Raw genomic sequence first — 16,620 nt, forward strand, 5'->3', positions numbered from 1 at the left:
TCCAATGCACCAGGTACTGGAGGCGATCCCTGAGAAAACAAGAGTCAAGTACAGCAGCTACTTCGAACTCCTCATGACCCTGAACAGAAACAGGAGGGGGAGGAGGAACATGCCGGGTATAACGGTTACACAGGAGGGGTTTCAACAAGGAGGTGTGAAAGACGTTAGGAATACGTAGGTTCCTAGGAAGATCCAAGGCATATGAAACAGGATTAATCTTATGTAAGATACGAAAAGGACAGATAAAACGAGGAGCCAACTTCATAGAAGGTACACGAAGGCAGATATTGCGAGTGGAAAGCCAAACCCTTTCTCCCACGACATAGGATGGAGCCGCCCTGCGATGCTTGTCAGCTTGAGCCTTCTGGCGAGCAGCGGAGTCCACCAAAGATCGCTGAACCTGCTCCCAAGTAGTACGTAAACCAGCCAAATGCTCATCCAGAACTGGCATGCCCTGTAAGGAGAATGCAGCTGGAAGAACAACAGGATGCCGGCCATAAACAACGTAAAAAGGGCTTTTACCGGAAGATTCATGAGCAGCGTTATTACGAGCAAACTCAGCTCACCATTGTTCTGATGGTGGGATATGAAACAACGAAGATACTGCTCTAGGGATTGGTTGGCACGTTCAGCAGCTCCATTAGACTGGGGGTGGTAAGCGGAGTAAAACGAGAGAGAAATACCCATCTCTGAACAAAAGGCTTTCCAGAACCTGGAAATTAATTGGCTACCCCTATTGGATACAATCGATACAGGAATACCATGCAACCGAAACACTTCCCTGGCGAAGATAGAAGCAAGTTCCTTGGATGAGGGCAATTTGACAAGAGACACAAAATGAGCCATCTTAGAAAACCGATCCACTATCATCAGGATGACTGATTTACCATTCGAAGGAGGCAATTCAACAATAAAATCCATGGCTAGATTGGACCAAGGCCTCTCGGGTATGGGCAATGGGTGCAACAACCCACAAGGAACTCTATGAGAAGACTTCATACTGGCGCAAGTAGTACATGCATGTACGTAATCGGTGACGTCCTTGCGTAAGGAAGCCAACCAAAAATATCTAGAAACTGCTGATAAGGTTTTAGAAATACCAGGATGTCCAGCAGTTTTGGTGTCATGATATAATGACATAATGTCCCATCTTTCGGGGACATCAACGAACAGTTGATCAGCAGGTCTCTCTCTAGGTGCCATGTGTTGTTTAGCCTGTATAACTTGCAAGAGTGAAGAAGAAATAGATAGAAGTAGCGATTATTATATCCTGGGGGAATGACAGGGGTATCATCAAACTCTTGTTTGTCAGTAGTTTCGAATTGTCTGGACAGAGCGTCGGCTTTAGCGTTACGATCACCTGGTCTGTAGGTGATGATATAATTGAAATGAGATAAAAACAGTGACCACCTGGCCTGCCTAGAAGACAATCTTTTGGCTTCACTAAGGTAGGAAAGGTTTTTGTGATCCGTAAAAATGAGGATGGGATCCTTAGTACCCTCTAATAGATGTCTCCACTCCTTAAGTGCTAAAATAATAGCAAGGAGTTCTCGATTGCCTATGTCATAATTCGTTTCGGCTTTGGACATCTGTTTGGAAAAGAAGCCACAAGGATGTAATGGCTTTTCAGGTGATTCTCTTTGAGATAAGACAGCACCTACCCCAATATCAGAAGCATCAACTTCAAGAATATAAGGCAAAGAAGGGACAGGATGCTGTAAAATAGGAGCAGAGGCGAACGTAGTTTTAAGAAATTCAAAAGCCTCAAGCGCCTCTGGGGACCAGAAACCAGTATTACCATCCTTTTTAGTCATACGGGTTATAGGCGCTACAATAGAAGAAAAACCTTTAATAAAGCGTCTATAATAGTTAGAAAACCCAAGAAAACGCTGAATGGCTTTCTGTCAGGGTACCTGTGGTCTCTACCTCCGAAAGAGGTAGAGACTTAGCTGTTCCTCCATCCAGACGGTCTGATGGCTCCCTTCCCCGCGGTCTATCCGGTCATGCTAGGCCGGCCGCGAGGGAGTGACTGCCTTTTACAGCATCTAGGCAGGAAGTAGTCATCAGGACACTCCCCCGGAACGACCTGTCAGTCAATTGCTGCAGGACCAATCAGGACGCCTCGGAGGCGTGGTTACTGCTCTGAACAGGGTATTTAACAGAGCTTCTTTCATTAGCTCATTGCCCTGTCGTGGTTCTAGCTTGTTCTAGTCACTCAGTGCTTGTGTATTCTATTATCCCTTTTGGTTTTGACCCGGCTTGTTTACCTTACTCTGCTTATCTCTGTTACCCTTGATTCGGCTTGTCTCTCGCTTACCTGTCTTCTGTTACCCTCGACCTCGGCTTGTCTTTGACCATTCTATACTGTACTACTTACGTTAGTCCGGCCATTCTAAGGTCCGGTATACGTATCTGGCTACTGTTTGTACTCTGCGTGTTGGATCCCTGTCCCGATCCTGACACTTTCAAACCTTGAGGTAGAGGCCATTCTATGACTGCAGAAAGCTTCTGGGGATCCATACAAAAACCCTTAGCAGAAATTAAATACCCCAAAAACTGGATTTCGGATTGATCAAATAAACATTTTTCTAGTTTACAATAAAGACCATTAACAAGAAGGGTTTTCAAAACTGTTTTAACATGCATGTGATGAGTATGCAAATCCATTGAATATATTAATATGTTGTCCAAGTACACTATTACAAATGTGTGAATAAACTCTCGTAAGAAGTCATTAATAAATTCTTGAAACACTGCTGGGGCGTTACAAAGACCAAATGGCATCACACGCAGTTTTCCATTCTTGGTCTTTCTTTATACGTATTAGATTGTATGCACCTCTAAAGGTCCAGTTTAGTAAAGACAGTAGCGTGTTTGAGCCTGTCAAATAGTTCCGTGATTAAAGGTATAGGGTAAGCATTTTTTATGGTGATTTTATTTAGACCCCTATAATCGATACAAGGTCTCAAATCGCCCTCCTTCTTCGACACAAAGAAGAACCCAGCCCCTGCCGGAGAGGAGGATCTCCTTATAAACCCCTTTTGTAGAGATTCTTTAATAAATTCCTCCATGACACGGTTTTCTTGAGGAGATAAAGGATACACCCTGCCTTTGGGAGGTATAGTGCCAGGCAATAAATCAATAGCCCAATCGTAGGGTCTATGAGGCGGTAATTTGTCAGCCTCCCTTTTATCGAAGACAGACTTGAGAGATAAGTACTGAGGATGTATAACAGTAGACAAAGGAGGAGTAGTAGGAACATTAATAGAATTTAAAGGGGTGATTTTAACGATACAAGACTCTTGGCAGGTCTCGCTCCAAGATACTATTTGTCCTGACTCCCATTCAAAAATGGTATTGTGAGAACGTAACCATGGGTACCCTAACATGATATGAGGGGAAGGAGAGGTAATGACCTGAAACCGAATGGTTTCTAAGTGTAAAATCCCTGTATTCATATGCAATGGTTCAGTTTCATGTGTAATAACTGGGGAGCATAATGGTCTACCATCTATGGCATCAACGGCCAAGGGTGTCTTCTTCTCTCTAATGGGAATGTTGTTTTTCCTATCAAAACCAGAATCTATTAAATTCTCAGCTGCCCCAGAATCAACCAGGGCTAGTATGTTCCCAGCTATGCAATTCTTTTCCATATGCAGAGAGACAGGGAGAAGTAATCGGTTAAGAGGCAATTTTGGGGACTTAGATATCACACCCAAGGCCAGTCCCCTATATGGCCTTAGGTGCGATAGTTTTCCGGAAGCACGGGACATTCTTTTAGCATTCTTTTTTCTCCTATACAATTTTTCAGCATCAGAGAGTTTGGCAACCCCTAATTGCATGGGTTCCTCCTCTGATACCTTGAAACTCTCAGGATTAGCAACTCTAGGAGTATTTAATGTAACAAAACGTCTATTCCTATTCTTAGTATAGAGTCTGTCATGAATCCTATTGTCTATATCAATGAGATAGTCGATAAGGTCCTCTAATGGGATAGGAAGATCCCTAGCCACTACCTCATCCAATATAGTGTCAGATACACCTTCCATAAATACAGTAGTTAGCCCATTGTTGGTCCAATCTACCTGTGAAGCAAGGGTACGAAACTGAATAGCATAGTCAGCAACAGACCTAGATCCCTGTTTAATTCTCATTAATGCTCTGGCAGCATTCTTCGACCTTTTAGTTGTGTCAAAGGTTCTACGAAAAGCCGTAAGGAAGCTATTGAAATCATGCACCATAGGTCCATTAGCCTCCCAAATAGGATTTGCTCACTCAAGTGCTTTATCAGTAAGTTGGTACATAAGGAACCCAACTTTAGACCTATCAGTGGGAAAGGAACGTGGATACATCTCAAAGTGGAATTCCACTTGATTAATTAATCCCCTGCACGTCTTAGCTTCCCCTCCATAACTAGGAGGAGGGGTTAAATGTGCAGAAGCATTAGGCATGGTAGATACATCTGGAACAAGAGGTGCAGGAGGATCTGGTACGGTTACTGGAGTAGTTCTAGATAAGAGTGTCTGGAGGGCCTGGGCTATCTGATCCATACGGTGATCCTGCTCTACAAATCTAGCCTCATGAGAAGCCATTTGCTGAGCTAAATCTGCGGGGTCCATGGCCCTATCGTAATGTCACGGTAGTTTACCCCAACTCGCAAGATTTAGTCCAACAATTGACAATATAGAGCAGAGATACGTCTTACCGGACCTTAGAATGGCCGGACTCGACGTAGAGGAGAGAAATACAGAGTCAGGAACGATCCGAGGTCAAGGGTACAGAGAGACAGCGAAAACAAGAACTAGCCAAGGTCTGGTACACAGTAATCAGTAAGCCGGCAAACAGGACAAAACAGGGATAAAGAGATAAACGGAGTCAGATACAAAGCCAAGGTCAAGTACGAAAAATCACAACTGAACACAAGCGCTAAAGGGAACTGAAACAGAAACCACGATAGAGCAGGGAGTTAAGGGAGAGGTAAGTATAAATACCCTAACATTTAATTTGATTGGCCCCTTTCATATCCACGCCCCCAAAATGTGAGTGAATGGGGAATGTGGGATGACAGGGGCCATTGGGAGACCGTTTTATTTTTTGGCTCCCACTTCCCCTTTAAGAGTGTGCCCGAGATGCGGGGCGTGCTCTTGGAGCTAGGCGGGACACGTGACCGCATCCCGCGGTCAGTGCCCGCCGTCATCCGAGCCCCGAGCGGCGGGAACTGAGGACCTCGTCCGGCCCCCGGATAAGGTAAGTACCGCTACAATCATACACAGATATGGTAACTCTGCACTCAGAAGCGAAGAACGAACTCTAATGTTGGCTTCTTCACATGGAAGCTTGAAATGAACTCACCATATTCTGTACAGCTCCAGATTTGATAATCAAATCCGATGCAAGTTTGCATGGTTGGGGCGTGCAATGCGGAAATATTTCCACCAAGGGCAGCTGGTCACACTTGGAATCGACACTCCACATCAATTGTTTGGAACTTCTGGCCAGTTTCTTTGCAGTCTGCAGTTTCTCACTAACTCAAGTATGCCAGCTGTCCGCTACATCAATCACCTGGAGGCACAAAATACAAAATTCTGACCTACAGGGCTCGTGATTTCTGGCAATTTTGCCTGATGCACGGCATTTGTCATGGCAGAATATATTCAAGGTCTCTCCAACACTACGGCGGAATGGTATTCACGCCAACAGAGATTCCAGCGACTGTCACTTGGATTCCACGGTCTTCCAAGAGATCTTATGGGAGCATGAACTTCATTCCACTACATTACGGAATCCTTTGAAACAGGAACTCTTCATCTCCTACCAAAAGTCACGTCTTCAGGTGTCTACCCTAGCCTGGTGGGTCAAATACGTTATGTCTCTAGCAGGTATTGATATCTATGTGTTTGCACCTCATTCGGTTCGTATTGCAATGGCTTGTAAGGCATCCTCGATTTGGTTGTCTCTTGGAGGATATTATGAGAGCGGCTGGTCTTCGGAGTCTACATTCCATGATTTCTACTTTAGACCTATTCAACACTTCACAGGAAACATAATTTCACAGCTTTACACTAGCATAATTGGAATTCACAGATTTTACTATTAAGATGAAGTAAATCCATGATTTTAGTAATGACACGGAGGCGAGTATTATCCCGCCCTCCCATCCCTGAAGGTTTAGTCTTCACTGGGTAAGTTGACTTCACGGTAAGTCTTTTTTTAATACTGGGTTTTATCCTTGTTAATGACTGTCAAGAGCTTAAGGTTTGAAGAAACTGAATTTCATGTTATGTATATACACTGCGTGCAGAATTATTAGGCAAATTAGTATTTTGACCACATCATCCTCTTTATGCATGTTGTCTTACTCCAAGCTGTATAGGCTTGAAAGCCTACTACCAATTAAGCATATTAGGTGATGTGCATCTCTGTAATGAGAAGGGGTGTGGTCTAATGAAATCAACACCCTATATCAGGTGTGCATAATTATTAGGCAACCTCCTTTCCTTTGGCAAAATGGGTCAAAAGAAGGACTTGACAGGCTCAGAAAAGTTAAAAATAGTGAGATATCTTGCAGAGGGATGCAGCACTCTTAAAATTGCAAAGCTTCTGAAGCGTGATCATCGAACAATCAAGCGTTTCATTCAAAATAGTTAACAGGGTCGCAAGAAGCGTGTGGAGAAACCAAGGCGCAAAATAACTGCCCATGAACTGAGAAAAGTCAAGCGTGCAGCTGCCAAGATGCCACTTGCCACCAGTTTGGCCATATTTCAGAGCTGCAACATCACTGGAGTGCCCGAAAGCACAAGGTGTGCAATACTCAGAGACATGGCCAAGGTAAGAAAGGCTGAAAGACGACCACCACTGAACAAGACACACAAGCTGAAACGTCAAGACTGGGCCAAGAAATATCTCAAGACTGATTTTTCTAAGGTTTTATGGACTGATGAAATGAGAGTGAGTCTTGATGGGCCAGATGGATGGATTGGTAAAGGGCAGAGAGCTCCAGTCCGACTCAGACGCCAGCAAGGTGGAGGTGGAGTACTGGTTTGGGCTGGTATCATCAAAGATGAACTTGTGGGGCCTTTTCGGGTTGAGGATGGAGTCAAGCTCAACTCCCAGTTTCTGGAAGACACCTTCTTCAAGCAGTGGTACAGGAAGAAGTCTGCATCCTTCAAGAAAAATATGATTTTCATGCAGGACAATGCTCCATCACGCGCGTCCAAGTACTCCACAGCGTGGCTGGCAAGAAAGGGTATAAAAGAAGAAAATCTAATGACATGGCCTCCTTGTTCACCTGATCTGAACCCCATTGAGAACCTGTGGTCCATCATCAAATGTGAGATTTACAAGGAGGGAAAACAGTACACCTCTCTGAACAGTGTCTGGGAGGCTGTGGTTGCTGCTGCACGCAATGTTGATGGTGAACAGATCAAATCACTGACAGAATCCATGGATGGCAGGCTTTTGAGTGTCCTTGCAAAGAAAGGTGGCTATATTGGTCACTGATTTGTTTTTGTTATGTTTTTGAATGTCAGAAATGTATATTTGTGAATGTTGAGATGTTATATTGGTTTCACTGGTAAAAATAAATAATTGAAATGGGTATATATTTGTTTTTTGTTAAGTTGCCTAATAATTATGCACAGTAATAGTCACCTGCACACACAGATATCCCCCTAAAATAGCTATAACTAAAAACAAACTAAAAACTACTTCCAAAAATATTCAGCTTTGATATTAATGAGTTTTTTGGGTTCATTGAGAACATGGATGTTGTTCAATAATAAAATTAATCCTCAAAAATACAACTTGCCTAATAATTCTGCACTCCCTGTATATATATATATATATATATATATATATGATATTCCAATATTCCATGTAATGCAATTTGATGCATTTATCCAGTTTTATACTTGGATATTACCATATTCTCCTTTCTCTTCCAGCTTGACTTTGAGGTTCAGGTTAAGGCTCGCATATCCTCTTATTGGAGCCCCACTTTTCATTTGGATTTGTTGTCCTTGTTCGGGATCGCAGGAAAGAGAAAGTAGTATACTGGGCACCGCCTATTATGCTATGAAGAGGAGAACAAAGAAGAAATGTAACTAGTCTCAGTATGGAAATAATCCTGAGACCAGCTACATCACCTGGAAATATGTATAGCAATGTAGTGTGGTAAAAACCTGGCTACAACATATATAGTAAATACTACTAGAGACAGAATATACAGATAATCAAACAAAAGTATATACATGTGGTACTAATACTCCTATGCCAACCACAGAGGTCATATTTTATGGATATAAATCCAAATACTGTATGTATAATCTATACCCAAGCCTAAATTCTAGCTTTATTGAGAATTACTATACAGGGATGAGTACATCATAGTAACAATATCCTGATCATAAGTTTCTTCTGGGAAGTGTCTAGCAGTTCCTCTGTCTAATCAAAACACAAAATAAAGCTGTACTTGTTTCCAAAAAGTAATAATGATAATAAAACCCCATCTGTAGGATTTTAGAGTACCCATAAGATTAGGCAGAAATATAAACAATCCGCTTCTTAAGAGGAATAGGTAGCAAACAGGAACGTGTCCATAAATAGGAACACCAGAGAGAAAAGGGAAATGGTATAGAATGAGAGAATCAGTCTATAACAGACTGATAATGTTAAATTATATTATAGAGCCTCTCTCCCTGGTAAACTAACTAGACAGGCATAGAAGAAAAGAGTAAATAAGTGAAAATTGGAAGGAAAAAATTCCATAATTTAAGTGACAATCATGATGCTAAAACCACCAGTGCCCAGTGCTCATATAATCTAATATGCGAAAAACGCTCAACGCATGTTTTGGTGCCTAAAGAGATGCACCTTAGTCAGGGGACCATGCTATGAAGAGGATGCTGATTGGCTGTTACTATTGCTAGGAAGATATACCTCATGTTATTTACTAGTTTCTTTTTATACTGATTTAAAATTATTTTTCTTTGCTGCTGAGGGAAATAAAGAAAGAGTGCAGCATACTACTCGCCTCAGTGTCATTAATAAAATCATGACTTTATGTCATGTTAATAGTAAAATCTGTGAATTGTTGCTGGATTCATGCAATGTATAGGGACATAGTACACAATGGTAGAAACATTTCCTTACTATAGGGAGGAAGTGACTGGAGTGGGTGGGGGGACACAGTAGACACTGGAAGTAACACTTTCTCAGTTCCATTAAAGGGCCGTGTTGCCTGACCGGCCCCCGATCAGCAATGTCTACTGGGTAAGCCTCAGGTGTGCGAGGCCCCCTGCAGCTTGTAGACCCGGTTTGGCTACACATGCTGTACCAGTGTAGCGGAACGCTGGTCTCTCACAGACTATTTCTGCTGGTAGTCCAGGTGTGGCTCAGGAACAAGCAATAATCCTAGGCACAGTATCCGCAGTGAGAGAATAATCCTGCAGCATAACAAGCACAATCAGCAGTATAATTCCAATAGTATCCCGTCACCTTCCCAATAACTGGACGACACACAGTATTAGGAGCAGAACTTAACTGAGGTTTAATTTCCCATTCCCTGCTTTTATGCAATGCTCCCATGCAAGGGAGACACCCACCCAGTACATTCACCAATCGGATACGTGTTACCGCCCACACATCTCCTCCCCTCTGCCTGTGATACAATTATCTCAACACAATAGAATAACTTAATTATCACAGGCAGAGAAATACAGTTTTTACAAAATATTAATAACTTCCAAAATATACATTCCACAAACATAAAAATTACATATTCGAACTCAGCACACTTAATTATAAACATCAAAAAATTCAAATTATAAACATCAAAATTCAGCCAATTCCATCCACGGGTTAAAAAGTTAGCTGGTGGTACCTTTTTGACCGACCGCAAGCACATTTTCATGCCCAAAACAGTTCCATAGATTTGGGCTGTGCGGTCGGTCTACTTCAGGCTAACTGTGTAGCCGATTTCAGTTCCATGAATTTGGCTCCACACACCGCTGACCGCATTGAATGAAAAAAGATGGCCGCCGCCACGTGTTGGTTTGCAGTTCTGGGTGGTCCGCCTGTGCAGTGAATGGCTCGGTAAGCCCCAATTACCGAACCATAAGGGGAAAAGCCATTTAAAAGGTATTTCCAAAGTCTGGGGACACCGTCTTAAAGGAGCAGTGTCCAAAACAAGTCTGGGGACACAGTCTTAAAGGGGCCTTGTCCCAAATAGGTCTGGGGACAGATTTAAAGGGGCATTGTCCCAAATTTTCTCCATGCCCCAAAATGGTTCTTAAAGGGCTAGCAGCACCATACAAATCCAATATGCCTAAATATTGTACTTAAAGGGCCATATCTTCCCGGGACCATAATCACTGGGTAGGAAGCGGGCCAGCAGCCCCCTCCAAGAATACATGTCAAACTCCGTTAAAGGGGCGAGTTTGCTACAACCAGCATTAGTTCTGTCAATCAGTACACACTAATTGTCGATGGATTGATGCATTGTATAGGACCACCGCACACACTGATGATTGCTGGTTATGCATAGTACACACTGTTGCTGGATTCATATAATGTATATTATTATTATTATTTATAAAGTGCCAACAAATTCCATAGCGTTGTACAATACATGGACTAACAGACATGTAATTGAGCTGGATGCAGCAGAACAGAGGGTACTGAGGGCCCTGCTCAAACAAGCCTACATTCTACAGGGAGTGAGGTAACGTGACACGAGAGGTAAATACACAGTACACAGTGATTGCAGGATCCATGCAGTGTATATACACAGTACACAGTGATTACAGGATCCATGCAGTGTATATAAGCAGTACACAGTGATTGCTGGCTCCATGCAGTGTATATAAGCAGTACACAGTGATTGCTGGCTCCATGCAGTGTATATACACAGTACACAGTGATTGCAGGATCCATGCAGTGTATATGCACAGTACACAGTGATTGCAGGATCCATGCAGTGTATATGCACAGTACACAGTGATTGCAGGATCCATGCAGTGTATATACACAGTACACAGTGATTGCTGGCTCCATGCAGTGTATATACACAGTACACCGTGATTGCAGGATCCATGCAGTGTATATGGACAGTACACAGTGATTGCTGGCTCCATGCAGTGTATATACACAGTACACCGTGATTGCAGGATCCATGCAGTGTATATGGACAGTACACAGTGATTGCTGGATCCATGCAGTGTATATACACAGTACACAGTGATTGCTGGCTCCATGCAGTGTATATACACAGTACACCGTGATTGCAGGATCCATGCAGTGTATATGGACAGTACACAGTGATTGCTGGATCCATGCAGTGTATATACACAGTACACAGTGATTGCTGGCTCCATGCAGTGTATATACACAGTACACAGTGATGGCAGGATCCATGCAGTGTATATACACAGTACACAGTGATGGCAGGATCCATGCAGTGTATATAAGCAGTACACAGTGATTGCTGGCTCCATGCAGTGTATATAAGCAGTACACAGTGATTGCTGGCTCCATGCAGTGTATATGGACAGTACACAGTGATTGCTGGCTCCATGCAGTGTATATGGACAGTACACAGTGATTGCTGGCTCCATGCAGTGTATATAAGCAGTACACAGTGATTGCTGGATCCATGCAGTGTATATACACAGTACACAGTGATTGCTGGCTCCATGCAGTGTATGTACACAGTGATTGCTGGCTCCATGCAGTGTATATGGACAGTACACAGAGATTGCTGGCTCCATGCAGTGTATATGGACAGTGATTGCTGGATCCATGCAGTGTATATGGACAGTACACAGTGATTGCTGGCTCCATGCAGTGTATATAAGCAGTACACAGTGATTGCTGGATCCATGCAGTGTATATACACAGTACACAGTGATTGCTGGCTCCATGCAGTGTATATGGACAGTACACAGAGATTGCTGGCTCCATGCAGTGTATATGGACAGTGATTGCTGGATCCATGCAGTGTATATGGACAGTACACAGTGATTGCTGGCTCCATGCAGTGTATATAAGCAGTACACAGTGATTGCTGGATCCATGCAGTGTATATACACAGTACACAGTGATTGTTGCTCTATGTGCTGCAGGGGGAGGTAGACTCAGACAGGAGGAGCTCAGTAGTGGTGGGGGGGGGGGGGGGCAGAGAGTAAATACTATGAATTGTGGGGGCGGGGCTATGATGTAGTCGGCCGGAAAGGCGGGGCTATGACTTGTGTGGGCTAAGCGACGTTGGAATCTGACAGGGGCGGGGTTAGAATCTGACAGGGGCGGGGTTGTGGGAGGGTTACGGTCTAACATAGACGGGCAGTAGTGAAGCAGATCACGTTACAGAATGGCGGAAGCCATTGATGTCACAGGGAGGCGGAGTCCCGGAGTTTGCCGAGTGCCGGAGTTTGCCGAGTGCCGGGGAGGGCCTTGCTCTCAGTGCCCCCTCCCTCCCCGGCTCCTCCCGTTCCGGGCCCGGTTTCCTGTGCCCCCTCCCTCCCTGTCTCTCCCAGGAGCTGGCTGTGTGATCGGCACATGGCTGCCCCCCCAGCCCCCCGCTGAGTCCCCCCGCTGCCAGGATGGGAGTGCAGGGCTTCCAGGAGTACATCGAGCGGCGCTGCCCGGGCGCGGTGGTGCCGGTGGAGCTGCAGAAACTGGCCCGGGGCAGCCTGGTGGGGGGCGGCCGGCAGAGACCCCCCCAGACCCCCCTCCGCCTGCTGGTCGATGCCGACAACTGCCTGCACCGGCTGTACGGGGGCTTCTACACCGACTGGGTGAGCGGGGGCCAATGGGGCCACATGCTGGGCTACCTGTCCGCCCTGGCCAAGGCCTGCTTCACCGGCAACATCCAGCTCCTGGTCTTCTTCAACGGGGCCCTGGACAAACCCCGGCTGCACGAGTGGGTGAAACGGCAATCCACGGAGCGACAGACCGCCCAGCACATCATCAGCCACGTCCACAGCAAGGGCACCCCGCCCCCCAAAGTCTGGTTCCTGCCCCCCGTGTGCATGGCACACTGCATCCGCCTGGCACTGCTCAGGTTCCACATCAAGGTATGGACCTGCACTGCTCATCGTGTGAAACCACCTGTAAACATCTACCTATTTTTATCCCAAATTTGTAGCAGGGCACCGGGCAACCCCCCCCCGACACGAGTGCGCAGGGCACCGGGCAACCCCCCCCCCCCGGCACGAGTGCGCAGGGCACCGGGCAACCCCCCCCCCGGCACGAGTGCGCAGGGCACCGGGCAACCCCCCCCCGGCACGAGTGCGCAGGGCACCGGGCAACCCCCCCCCCGGCACGAGTGCGCAGGGCACCGGGCAACCCCCCCCGGCACGAGTGCGCAGGGCACCGGGCAACCCCCCCCCCCCCCGGCACGAGTGTGCAGGGTACCGGGCAACCCCCCCCCCCGGCACGAGTGTGCAGGGCACCGGGCAACCCCCCCCCCCCCCGACACGAGTGCGCAGGGCACCGGGCAACCCCCCCCCCCCGACACGAGTGCGCAGGGCACCGGGCAACCCCCCCCCCCCCCGACACGAGTGCGCAGGGCACCGGGCAACCCCCCCCGACACGAGTGCGCAGGGCACCGGGCAACCCCCCCCCCCCCCCGACACGAGTGCGCAGGGCACCGGGCAACCCCCCCCCCCGACACGAGTGCGCAGGGCACCGGGCAACCCCCCCGACACGAGTGCGCAGGGCAACCCCCCCCTTTGGACACGAGTGCGCAGGGCACCGGGCAACCCCCTCCGACACGAGTGCGCAGGGCACCGGGCAACCCCCCCCCCGACACGAGTGCGCAGGGCAACGTCCGATACGAGTGCGCAGGGCACCGTGCAACTCTCCCCCTCCGATACGAGTGCGCAGATCACCTGGCACCCTGACTGGGTACCTTCGTTGAAGGATGCTCCAAGCACTCTGCAGACACCACAACCACCGTAGACCCCACGAATCGCTGCAGCTTGGTTGGGGTCTCGCCTTCTCCTACCCACCCTGGACCTACGACAAGGCTCCAGGTTCCAGTGGGTGAACCTCTCCTCCAAGAGAGTGAAGCAGGAGCAAGCTCTTACAAGAGCTTAGAAGTGATTATCCAAGGGAGCATGCAAAGCATAGCAATCCCTTGTAGTGATATAGGAATTCCCCCAATAAGAGACAGGACTCTAGATTGAGGGTAAAGAAGAACTCTAGTTTAATTACACACACTCTGCTTTTATGCAATTCTCCCCTGCAAGGGAGACGCCCACATCCAATTAAACATTACCCAATCACACAATGGTTACCTCCCACAGATTCCCTCCCCTTAGCCTGAGAGGTAACCCAATTATAACATATAGTTTAAACATACATTTTCATACATTTCTATAACTCCAAAACTATGCATTCAATATTAATAAAAAACACATATTAATAATCAGCATACTTGAAATATGAACACACTCAAAAATCATCATGCAAATCCTTCCATTAGTTCAAAAGTTAGTCGGAAGTCCTTTGTGACCGACCGCAGGCACATTTTCATGCCCAAAACAGTTCCACAGATTCAAGCTGTGCGGTCGGTCTATTTCTGCTCTGAAAATAACAAAGTCCCATCCGAAGGCGCCGTTCGAATCGTCGAACTCACTTCGACTTTTGTCGAAGTGAAACCGGGGTTGTTTCCGTGGTGTTCTATTGTCTACCAGAGGTCTGTTTTACACCCAGAAATGACAAAGTCCCCTTTCGAACATGTGTTCGAATCTTCGAACGGGACTTAGTCTCCAGCCGCAGTGTCGAAGGGTAGGGGACGGTACAGCTCACCGCGTTCGACTGGATTAAAATGGCCGCCGCCACGTGTTCGACTGTAATGGCGGCCACTTCGACTGCATTCGAAGTGCCAGTTCAAAAGTTGGAACACTGCTCCCAAGTATTTAAAAGGGCCAGGAACAGCATACCAAAATCCATTGTGCCCAAATATACTTCTTGAAGGGTTAATACACCCCAGTCGCAGGCCATAGTCGCAGGGCAGGAGGCTAGCAACCAGGCTTCTCCAGTTCACAGTGGCGAGGTTGGTTCCGCCACCCCCCCTCTGATACGAGTGCGCAGGGCACCGCGCAATCCCCCCCTCTGATACGAGTGCGCAGGGCACCGTGCAATCCCCCCTCTGATACGAGTGCCCGGGGCACCGTGCAATCCCCCCCTCTGATACGAGTGCGCGGGGCACCGTGCAATCCCCCCCTCTGATACGAGTGCGCGGGGCACCGTGCAATCCCCCCCCCTCTGATACGAGTGCGCGGGGCACCGTGCAATCCCCCCCCCTCTGATACGAGTGCGCGGGGCACCGTGCAATCCCCCCCCCTCTGATACGAGTGCGCGGGGCACCGTGCAACCCCCCCTCTGATACGAGTGCGCAGGGCACCGTGCAACCCCCCCTCTGATACGAGTGCGCAGGGCACCGTGCAACCCCCCGATACGAGTGCGCAGGGCACCGTGCAACCCCCCGATACGAGTGCGCAGGGCACCGTGCAACCCCCCGATACGAGTGCGCAGGGCACCGTGCAACCCCCCCGATACGAGTGCGCAGGGCACCGTGCAACCCCCCCGATACGAGTGCGCAGGGCACCGTGCAACCCCCCCGATACGAGTGCGCAGGGCACCGTGCAACCCCCCCCGATACGAGTGCGCAGGGCACCGTGCAACCCCCCCGATACGAGTGCGCAGGGCACCGTGCAACCCCCCCGATACGAGTGCGCAGGGCACCGTGCAACCCCCCCGATACGAGTGCGCAGGGCACCGTGCAACCCCCCCGATTCGAGTGCGCAGGGCACTGTGCAACCCCCCCGATACGAGTGCGCAGGGCACCGTGCAACCCCCCGATACGAGTGCGCAGGGCACCGTGCAACCCCCCCGATACGAGTGCGCAGGGCACCGTGCAACCCCCCCGATACGAGTGCGCAGGGCACCGTGCAACCCCCCCGATACGAGTGCGCAGGGCACCGTGCAACCCCCCCGATACGAGTGCGCAGGGCACCGTGCAACCCCCCGATACGAGTGCGCAGGGCACCGTGCAACCCCCCCGATACGAGTGCGCAGGGCACCGTGCAACCCCCCCGATACGAGTGCGCAGGGCACCGTGCAACCCCCCCGATACGAGTGCGCAGGGCACCGTGCAACCCCCCCGATACGAGTGCGCAGGGCACCGTGCAACCCCCCCGATACGAGTGCGCAGGGCACCGTGCAACCCCCCCCGATACGAGTGCGCAGGGCACCGTGCAACCCCCCCCGATACGAGTGCGCAGGGCACCGTGCAACCCCCCCCCGATACGAGTGCGCAGGGCACCGTGCAACCCCCCCCCCCGATACGAGTGCGCAGGGCACCGTGCAACCCCCCCCTCCGATACGAGTGCGCATGGCACCGTGCAACCCCCCCCTCCGATACGAGTGCGCATGGCACCGTGCAACCCCCCCCTCCGATACGAGTGCGCAGGGCACCGTGCAACCCCCCCCTCCGATACGAGTGCGCAGGGCACCGTGCAACCCCCCCCTCCGATACGAGTGCGCAGGGCACCGTGCAACCCCCCCCTCCGATACGAGTGCGCAGGGCACCGTGCAACCCCCCCCTCCGATACGAGT

General features: G+C 48.6%; 1 protein-coding gene across 1 annotated transcript in view; it reads left to right on the top strand.

Moving 5' to 3' along the window:
• The first annotated feature begins 12,476 nt into the window (after positions 1-12,476).
• FAM120A (family with sequence similarity 120 member A) overlaps positions 12,477-16,620 on the top strand; it is a 40,537-nt gene continuing 36,393 nt past the window's right edge. The window contains exon 1 of the mRNA XM_063426919.1: positions 12,477-13,070. Within this exon, the coding sequence (XP_063282989.1) occupies positions 12,597-13,070 (474 nt within the window). The 5' untranslated portion in view covers positions 12,477-12,596. The remainder of the gene's footprint in view (positions 13,071-16,620) is intronic.

This window comes from Pelobates fuscus, chromosome 7 (genome assembly GCF_036172605.1).
Source record: "Pelobates fuscus isolate aPelFus1 chromosome 7, aPelFus1.pri, whole genome shotgun sequence".
In the NCBI taxonomy this organism is placed as follows: Eukaryota; Metazoa; Chordata; class Amphibia; order Anura; family Pelobatidae; genus Pelobates; species Pelobates fuscus.